Source organism: Chaetura pelagica, unplaced genomic scaffold, assembly GCF_000747805.2.
Source record: "Chaetura pelagica isolate M959 unplaced genomic scaffold, ChaPel_1.0 scaffold45, whole genome shotgun sequence".
NCBI lineage: Eukaryota > Metazoa > Chordata > Aves > Apodiformes > Apodidae > Chaetura > Chaetura pelagica.
Window position 1 is genome coordinate 4,138,745 of NW_009953217.1, and position 9,903 is coordinate 4,148,647.

At 36.6% G+C, this 9,903-nt stretch overlaps 1 protein-coding gene across 3 annotated transcripts in view; it reads left to right on the plus strand.

Moving 5' to 3' along the window:
• The window catches only part of CHFR (checkpoint with forkhead and ring finger domains, E3 ubiquitin protein ligase), a 20,436-nt gene extending 11,186 nt beyond the window's left edge, over positions 1 to 9,250 (plus strand). For 2 of the 3 annotated variants that reach the window (XM_009997644.1, XM_009997645.1), the window contains exons 6-18: positions 1 to 23; positions 983 to 1,186; positions 1,574 to 1,730; positions 1,975 to 2,129; positions 2,433 to 2,595; positions 3,494 to 3,636; positions 4,045 to 4,164; positions 4,506 to 4,589; positions 5,315 to 5,385; positions 6,350 to 6,437; positions 6,594 to 6,701; positions 7,402 to 7,474; positions 8,957 to 9,250. In XM_009997644.1, coding sequence (XP_009995946.1) covers positions 1 to 23; positions 983 to 1,186; positions 1,574 to 1,730; positions 1,975 to 2,129; positions 2,433 to 2,595; positions 3,494 to 3,636; positions 4,045 to 4,164; positions 4,506 to 4,589; positions 5,315 to 5,385; positions 6,350 to 6,437; positions 6,594 to 6,701; positions 7,402 to 7,474; positions 8,957 to 8,999 — 1,432 coding nt within the window. In that variant the 3' untranslated portion in view covers positions 9,000 to 9,250. The remainder of the gene's footprint in view (positions 24 to 982; positions 1,187 to 1,573; positions 1,731 to 1,974; positions 2,130 to 2,432; positions 2,596 to 3,493; positions 3,637 to 4,044; positions 4,165 to 4,505; positions 4,590 to 5,314; positions 5,386 to 6,349; positions 6,438 to 6,593; positions 6,702 to 7,401; positions 7,475 to 8,956) is intronic. The other variant, XM_009997646.1, reaches the window with a different exon arrangement.
• The last annotated feature ends 653 nt before the right edge of the window (positions 9,251 to 9,903 follow it).

Genomic DNA, 9,903 nt, shown 5'->3' on the forward strand with positions numbered 1-9,903 from the left:
GCAGGATAATCCTTCTACATCTGGTAAGAATTATTTCAAGTATTTAAAGTTTGGTATCCCATCAACTATTACTACAGTTTTTAACTGTAGCAGTTTAATCTCTTACCTTGTCAGAGTCTTCAGCATTTGCTTTGTTAAGTTCTAGTGAAAATACCAGGTGGATAAGTGCTTTTTAACTTTCTCTTTGGGTTGGCTGGGTAAATCCTGGTGGATGAGTAAGGCAACTGTGAGAATTGCTTATTCTCAAAAAGGCAGAAAATGCATCTGAAGCCCAAACTGTTCTGTCTTAACAGTATGATTTTGTAGTGGAGCACTGCTGAAAACTTAGCAAAACTGTGTGGCTCAAAGAACAAAGTAAGCAGATATAAGTGCTCATGAAATCACTCTGAGAAACTACTCTGTCACTGTTACTGCTGCCAATCACCCATCCCCCTTCCGTTCTTTAAAGCTCTGATACCAAAATATACCAAATGGATCCCTAGTCTAGTATCCTGCATTACCTTGGCAAGCGGAATACCACAATGCTGTGTAAATCTAAAACAGAACTGGAGCAAGAACCTCTATCTAGAAAATGGCATTTGTCATCAGGACTTTTTAAACATGCTCCTGTGAAAGAAAGCTTTTCCCTCTGCTGTGATCCTGACTTGTTTTGTATGATCAATATTGCATAAATCCTCTGCCTGGCATCTTTTTTCACAAAGACCTGGTGTGAATTACAGTCATATGAATAAATACTCCGCAATCTAAAGAGCAATGGAAATTTTAAGTAGGGTTACACAACTAATAGCTTGATTTCCTCCCAGGTCTTCCAGTTAGTCAGATTGGCTCAGAATGCATGTAGCATAGTTAGGCAGACACTGCTTCTTTGCTCCACTTTTTCCTGTTCAGATGTTTGGATTGATGTATGTGTATCAAGGGAGTTGTTTTCACATGTCACATATCTGTATGAAGCTATGTTGATGTTTCTGCTTTTATTTTGCAGGATCACAATCCTCGGTTTTCACTCCTGTGCCTGCTTTCCCCATCTTAGAATCTATGTGTCTAAGAGCACTACATGATGACCATGAAAAGCTGGATGTGAATATTGAAACTTCAGAAGTCGCTGTCAAAGAAAAAGCAGAATTGGATTCTCAAAGGGCAGGGGAGGAGGAAGGTTTGGAACCTGCTAAGAAGAAACTAAAAGCAGGCTAGTATACCTCAGTATTGCACAACCTATGCTGCCCTGTTTTAATCTTACCATTGAAAGTTAGTTTAAAAAACTTAATTAGAAACTTAAAGATATGTCCATTTTTCATAGAAGTCCAGTGAGATTAACAGAAACATAAGAATCTATGCTTATTTTTCTTCATTGGTAAGAAATACATTCAAAATGCGTGCATACCGAATCTTGAAGGTCTTAAAAGGTTATGTTAGTAGGAGATAAGTAACTTTTTCCTCCTCCCAATGCAATTTTTTGTTTTAAATACAAAACAAAATTTTGTTTTGTATTAAATACAAAAAGCAAAGCCACCATCCCAAATCGAGTCAAAAAAGCTTCGAAGACTACATACTGTAGAATCTTCTGTCTTTGTAGATGAAGGTGCTTGTCCAAATCTTCCACCAGAAGCTCCAAGTGAATGCATAATTAAAATTGGCTCTGAAGATGCCAAAACATCAAATGTGAAACCGGACAAGATGGAAGAAACACTAACTTGCATTATCTGCCAAGAACTGCTGCATGACTGTGTCAGGTATGTCTGATTGACAAAGGCTGTAATTCTGTGGTACTAATATATGAAGGTTAGTGACAACTGTTTGAGGAGGCCAGGATATTTAGGGTTTTCACGAGCCCTTCTGACTCCCTTCCCCCTGCCCCAATCTATATAGTCGCATCAATTCTAAACGGTTTCTTGAATCTTATGAATGTGTCTGACAAGTAAAAGATTTATGGTTTTATTCAGTTTCTTTCATTGTTTTCATGTTTGTGTTTCCCAGCTTGCAGCCTTGTATGCATACTTTCTGTGCTGCCTGCTACTCGGGATGGATGGAGAGGTCTTCTCTGTGTCCAACCTGTCGTTGTCCAGTAGAACGTATTTGTAAAAATCACATATTGAACAACCTAGTTGAAGCTTATCTGATCCAGCATCCAGGCAAGTTGATCAGTGTGTGTACTGTGACTGATTAGGCCATCTAAATTCAGGTACTTCTGAAAAATATATTTGAATATGGATTAACTTTGATCATGGCCTCTTGAAAACAAAACTTAAGTTGTCTGATACTGCACTTCCATTAACAGAGAGGAGAATTTAACTAAGAGCTTCTCTAACTCTTGCTATCCAAAAAAAAGTTTTATGGAAATGAAAACACAACAATTGTAACTGTGTTAATAGAGTGGGGATAAGGGATGTGAGCTGTTCTTTTCTCTTTAAATCTGAATTTGGTTTTCATGCCAGATAAATGTCGGAATGAGGATGATGTACGTAGCATGGATGCTAGAAACAAAATCACTCAAGACATGTTGCAGCCTAAAGTGCGGAGATCTTTTTCAGACGAGGAGGGAAGTTCTGAAGATTTGTTGGAATTGTCAGATGTAGATAGTGAATCTTCAGATATCAGGTATGTCTGTTTAAGCTGTGTGCTCTGTTAGATTTACTGAATGTTTGAATGCACAAACTCACAAACTCAGCCAGTTTCACAAACACTGTCATTGCTGGGAATGTTTCTCTGATCATTGCCAGAATTAATCTCATTTTTGTATTTGGGTAAGTTCATTCTTAGCAGTAATTATGTTGACAGTTCTACTGACTATCCTACTGAACCTTGGTCGTTCAATAAAAATCAATTAAAATTAGAAGCCCAGCAATATTCAGTCAATGACCCACCTGAATTACCCTACATTGTGCAACAGCTTCATGTCAGATATATGAAATTACCTTTTCCATTTACCAATTTGCTGTTGCTTTGGAGAATACATATCTCTGGCTAAGATCCTGTGAGGAATCCATGACTCTTTCAGTGCAGCTTGCAATGTTTGTAATTTCCTATGTCTTTGGACTGCTGCTTTCACTGGGCCTATGGTACTGAAGCAGCTGATTCTTGACCTAGAAATTCCCAGGCATCAAAATAGCATCTCTTCTCTTCCAACAGCAAACATATTATTATTTTTTTTTGCAGTGTGTCTAGAGGGGAACAGAAGAACTTTTCCTCTGCATAAATATTCCAGCTTTTTTCCTTTCTTCCCTGTTTATCTCACTTCCAGTCACATCACTCTTTTAAAAATTATTTTTATTTTTTAACTACTTGGGAAGTAGTAAAGCCACAAAGTTTTTGGCTGTTTCAAAAGCAGCTATCTTCAGAGCTGTGAGGTACTGAGTTATATAAACTTCATATGTTATTGGATTAAGAAATTCCAGATTTAAACTTTGAAAGTATGACCAGCCCTGCCTAGTACAGGGATATGAGTTATATTTGTACTTGTTTGGTGTGATTTCCTGTGACCTTATCATTCTTTCAGTCAACCATATATAGTGTGCAGACAGTGCCCAGGGTATAGGAGACACTCTGTTCCAACTCTGCCTGGTGCAGGCCAAGAGACAGAAGCAGGAGGAATGCAAGCACTGGGAGATGCACCATCTACATCAGCCAACTTCCCTGCAGGTCAGTGTCATGGAATCTTCTCAGAAGTGTGACAATAACATGCTGCAACTCATGAGTTCAGACCTGCTCTCCTGATGCTGCCAGAGTAACACTTCACATGGGTGTCTATGCAAATATCATGAGATTTGACCAGGCTTTTTCTGTGGTTGTCCAGAATAGATTGCTGATGGTTGATAGTTCTTAAACTGTTCCACATATTGAAATACTTTACACACCCACATAGTTTGGAAGTTTGAATTCCATTTTTCTGCTCTTTTATAATATCTTTATTAAAATTATATTGCTTGCTTGTTACTATCAGATTTATGTTGCTAATATTACCTAAGATTCTGAGTCCAGATTTCAGTTGTGTACATTGTTCAGTCTATTCTTTTTTCTTTTTCTTCCCCCTGTTTTTAACTCCCCTAGCTGCCCAGGAATATGTGTGTCCTGCTCAAGGAAGTCATGTAATATGCACCTGCTGCTTTCAGCCAATGCCCGACCGAAGAGCAGAGCGTGAACAGAATCCTCATGTTGCTCCTCAGCAATGTCTGTACTTTTATTTATTTCCTAGTTATTTACTTATTTATTTTTAATGTTGGCTATGGAAGTAAATCTCTCATTTTGAATTAAACTTAAGTTTACTTTGAAGAGTGTTCTTTATTTGAACTTTCTTTTTCTGGACTCCTGTAGTGACAGCATGAAAGAATCTTCCTTTAGGAAATTTATTATTCTCAATAGAATGTATTTTAAATGAGAAAGCTGTACTTTTAAAACCAAGTTTATCAGGACTTTATTGTTTATTTATAAGAAAAAAACCTGTTGAGTTTTGTTATGTGCAGGTCCTAACAGGGTTGGGGTTTGTTGTGTTGTTTTTTTTTATTTTACAGGTACAGTTTGTCTGCAACCCTTCTGTCACTTATACTGGGGCTGCACTCGGATGGCATGTTTTGGCTGTTTGGCACCATTCTGTGGTACTGTGGAATAATCTATTTCTTATGAGCCTGCTTTCTTTGCAATACTGTCTGTCTGTCTTGAGCTTTAGGTAATTTAAGAAAGGTAATCATTAGTTTGTTAGCACAGACATGCAAAATGAAACAAAGGCTGTGTCCTCACATCACAAACATAAAAGATTCTTGAGTGGTATGTGTCTTAACTTTGAGAGGATTTAATTTCTTGTCTTCGTACTATATTGGGTTTGAAAACTACACTTGTTAAGCACATTGCTTTCACATATGAAAATAATTATGGTATATTTCAGCGTACTGAGAAAATAATACATATCAATGCAAGAGCACTAACCATCTGATGTTAATTGATTAGAAAAGAACCTTACCCTGTTAGGTATGCACAGTTCTGAAACTGCAGGCTTTAGACATTTTCAAAAACCAATTTGGAACAGCTGAACCGACTCAGCAGCAGTTTGAAGCTAAGAGAATGGTTTTAATAGCACTGTTAATTTGTGGAGATTAATAGTACTGTTTGTGGACTAAAAGTGAAACTGTAAAATCTCCGTGTCTTGGTTTTGCCACTGTCAGTTCTGTATCACATGCTTTAGCATATGTTGAATACAGTAATTCACTTGGTGCTCACATGAGTCTGTGCATGTTATTTCAGGAAACAGAAGTATCTTCAGAAAATGTGTGAGGGCCATGGGGTTGGGAGATTAAACAGTAACTTTTCTTCTTGTTCTCATTAGAAATAAATCTTGGTGATAAGTGTTTAGATGGAGTCTTAAATAACAACCACTACGAGTCAGATATTCTAAAGGTAAGGTTAAAAATCATTATGTATGATGCATAATAATAAATGTACACAGTTTAAGATGTACTCAGTCATGAAATTATAGTGGTGTGCTGGCTAACAGCTACAGTGGCAGCATTGTGTCACCTGATTCTAAAAGGCAAATCTAATGAGTCCTGAATGCTCAGCTGGGCCAAAGTTACAGTTATTGTGTCTAGATTGGAAGTATTTTGGGGTGATAATTTCGCTCTTTCAGCCTCTGTGTAAGAAGGTGTTTTATTCTAGAGATGCACTCCATTTAGCATCCACTCTTCCTGTACCACCCAAAATAACAACAATTTTAAAAAAATCACTTTCATGCAATACTAATTTCTCTGATGTGTATGTCTGGCAGGTGCCAAGGCCAAACTTCTACACCTAACTTCTGAATTTGAGCTTAAATGGCTGATAAACACAGTATTCAGATATGTTTGGTTGTTAAATCATCAAATAATTTTACTTGTATGAAGTATTTGCTAGGAAAGCTGATTTTTACAGTTTAAAGTGTAATACCAAAACAATTAAAGGAAAAATAATTCAATAAAAGTGTACCAGGAAAACAAGACTTGTTACATTTTATTTTTCCCAAACAAGTTAAGTTTCACACTAGGTTACATGGAAAATATTTTGCCTGTACCATAACAGTTATCCAAATTAGGTAAACTGAATTAAATACTGACTTAAAGTAAATGAGAGTGTGTCTGAAATGCATCTACTTGCATTCTTTTGGTAAGAGGTGTGAAAAAAAGATACGAAGTGGAATGTTTTATTGGTGATACAAAAGTGTCATGCTAATTAAATTAGGGATGCTTAATTTTTACTCGTAATCAGCAACAGCCCATTTAGAAAGCCTAGTTAGATCTAGATTCAGAAATATTTGAAGGTGAATGGCTCGGTCACTCTTTAATGTTGGAGGTTTTTCTAGCTTAAACACTGAAATTGCTCTTTTCAGGATTACCTGGCATCCAGGGGTTTGACATGGAAAAATATGTTAAACGAAAGTCTTTTAGCTCTTCAAAGAGGAGTTTTTATGTTGTCAGGTATGTGTTATTTTTTGTCTGTGTATAACTCTTTGAGTGATATGATCAAGAGGTTTGAAGTTCTGAGTACATAACCAGGGCCTTTGTGACATTTTTGGTAAATCTGTTTTCTCAAGTCCTACAATGACATTGTGTACAACCTGGTTGTCTTTCCAGATTACAGAATTACTGGGAACACAGTGCTTTGCTACTGTTGTGGCCTTCGCAGCTTCCGAGAACTTGCCTACCAGTACAGGCAGAATATTCCTGTTGCTGAGCTGCCAGGTGAGGATTGCTTTGCACAGTAAGGGGGAAAGCAATTGAAAGAGTTATAGTCAGTTTTATTTTTTTTTAACCCGGGGTTTTCAGCACCTTCATGTTGCCTGGTGCAAAACTCTTCTCAGGGCTAATACCTTATGCTGATTGCTTTACTTGTCAGCTGTTAAGTTTACATATAGTTATTGTCAGACTCCCTAATGGAATCTTTCAAGTGTGATTTGTCATCTGTAGGGTAAATATATCTGCCTAGAGAAAAGAGGAATTCAGTAAAAATCCCAACTATATGAGTTGCTGTAATTTAATTTATTTTCCCATTTAGATACATGAAGTTATGCACCTCCTGAACATTTTCACATTTTACCAGTTCTCAACTAGGAACAAGAATGTTTTCATAAATTAATTCTAAATCATCTGTTTGCATTTACAGTTTTAGTATGAAATAGCACACAAGCAACTCCTTCAATCCCAAATCTGTTGGGAAGAGAAGCTCTACCAACAGTTTTAAAATGTTTTTAAATGTTACTTTTATCCATCTAGTTCACTTTGTTAGCCACAGCTTCCTTGTCTTTAACAGTTTAGAACTCTGCTTCTGCTGCTGTGCATCATGACAGTCAGTCAGCCTACCTTCTTTCTCCTTAGTATTGCTTTTCATTTTAGTGGGATGGTCTTCTGAGCAGCTGAGTTATAATGTGTGCTCTTTTTGTAGTGACTGTCACCTCACGTCCTGATTGCTACTGGGGGCGCAACTGTCGAACTCAGGTCAAAGCACATCATGCCATGTAAGTTCTACAGTTTATAAAGTGGTTTGGGGTTTTGTAAAAAAAAAGTTTTGTAAAAAACGTTTTTGGGGACTTGTAAAACATGCCAGAAATTATCTATCTAAGAACTAACTGTTTCAGGGAGGGTGGAAAAATCCTTCTTGCTTTATGAATAATTCTCTAAATTCTCGGTGCAATTTAAGGTAACCCCTCAATGACTGTCAATAAGATCACCTGGGAAGTTGCTTTAATGAATAGTAGATTCTGCAGCATTTTTCTAATTCTACAATGAACATACACACTTAGCCTAATTCCTTTAATATTTTGGATACTATGGGTTGAAAATTACTAGTCTGTGCAGCTAATGCAAGTAGATCATAAGAGAGACTTGTAAAATATCAATCCCTAGTCTCTTACAAATTCAGGGGGCTTTGCCAAATAACTTTCAAAAATAATCTGGGATTTAAGTTGCAGATGTAATTCAAAGCAGCACTGCTATCTGTAACTTCATCTTACAGGACTGTCTGCTTTCCCAGAGGAGGCTTTGTTTTGGAATGTTAGAGAGTTAATTCAGATTCAAAGCACTCAACAGTTGTCTTTGTTAATGTTCTGGTGGATAATTCCATCTAGAGTAGAAATGACTCGGGGTATTTCTGGTTTTTTCCTTCTCCATTTTTCTTTTCTTGTTTTCTTTCAAGCATTATCTGTTCCTAGAACTTCACAGGCTGCTCCTCTTATTTCCTAAAATCCGTAAAAGCAAACAATCCTGTTATACCACTTCTAGTTATCCAGCTACAGGCTATTTTTGTTGAGCTAAATGTTTTGCTAAGTAACTTGGTTTTGCAAACAAGGTTTCTTTTTAATCCTTATCTAATTCAGCAAGAGAAAGGGAATTCAGTCTCTCTTGCTTCATCTCTTCCACATGTATATACAGACCTCAACAGCTCAACTCCTGTTTCAGTTTTGTAGCAGGAGATACATAATCCACTTGCCATTTCCATAAAACCTAAATAATACAGACTGAAAAATCTTACCTTTTTCTTTCCAGAAGAAGATTCCATGCTGGTGAAAGAACATGTTTATGTTGAAATATATTATTAGCCTGGTTAATTCTAGTTCCTAGTGACTTGTATAAGGCTGTCTACTAAAAATTACTGATGTGTCACAGGGCAAAATTTATTTGCTGGTTCTTGTTGTAATTGCCTTCTGAGTTTGATGTATGCAGAAGTATAGAGGAGTTCTTTTAATAACAGGTTTTCTGTGTGCATAATAAAACCAACAAGGATTAGGCAGAAGAGATGTTGAAAATCTTGTTATAGATAATAGAGTAGTAGAGCACAATCTAAACAGGTTCTGAGAAACAGATACGTTAGTGTGCAAATGTTCTTCTTTAAAATGTTTAACATTTAAAATACCCCATGAAAGATGGTGACTCTTGTTTTGTTGCCTGACTTCTGACAACTTGGTTGCATTCTAATACTACTTTTTTTTTTTCTTTTTCAGGAAATTCAATCACATTTGTGAACAAACACGGTTCAAGAACTGAATACTTGTCATCTGTAGGGAGAGGACAAAAACTTGTTACACTGCTTGTACAGTTTAAGGTTCCAGGGGATCTTCTCAGTTTCCCCATAGCAGGGACTCAGTAATTTTTGCATCAGGTAATCCAGTGTGAACTTTTTAAATTGTAGAATTTTACAGCTGTACATGAACAAGGTAGGTTTATTTTTATTTCCAAGACAGTCCAGCAAGCATTGCATTCCATCCTCATGACTACAGTGTCCCTGTATCACTGCAGTGGAGAACACAAACAGAACTCGCACACGCAAAAACCAGCCATATCTTGGGAAGACCTAAGAATAAGGAGTGTTATTTGCACTACTTGTGAAGAAATAAGAAAAATCCTTAGACTTAAAATAGAAATGTTTTGTAAAAGTATCTGATGGATATTTCAAGAGCCATTAATATTTAAGAAGGAAATTGTCACTGTCTACTTGTAACTGCATTTTGTGGTAGTCTGACATGTTGTCACTACCCATTGCATTTGGGCTAGAAATCACATTAATATTCACCGAAAAAACAACCTCCGTCCATTAAACAGCTGCTTCAACTTCAAGCTTCTACCATGTGTGCAGTGTTACAGTTGAAGTAGTGCAGTTTCTGTTCTTAGTTTAGTCATGTTGATGTTTTTATTCACATTAAATTACAAAAAGAATTGCACAAAAATTTGAAAAATCACACTTAAGGTTGGGGTAATACTTGAAAAAGAACAGACTTCTGCTAATATTACTTCTGTAATGTTTTATATCAGAAGACCAAACAGTGCTTTTGACAGAGAGCAGCCAGTAGGACACACTGGTTCATTTTTTTTAAATTTCTTTTTTGGTTTGATATTGTATGGGAAATACGTACCTCTGCCATGCAGCTGTTCTCTAGCAGGCATACACTGG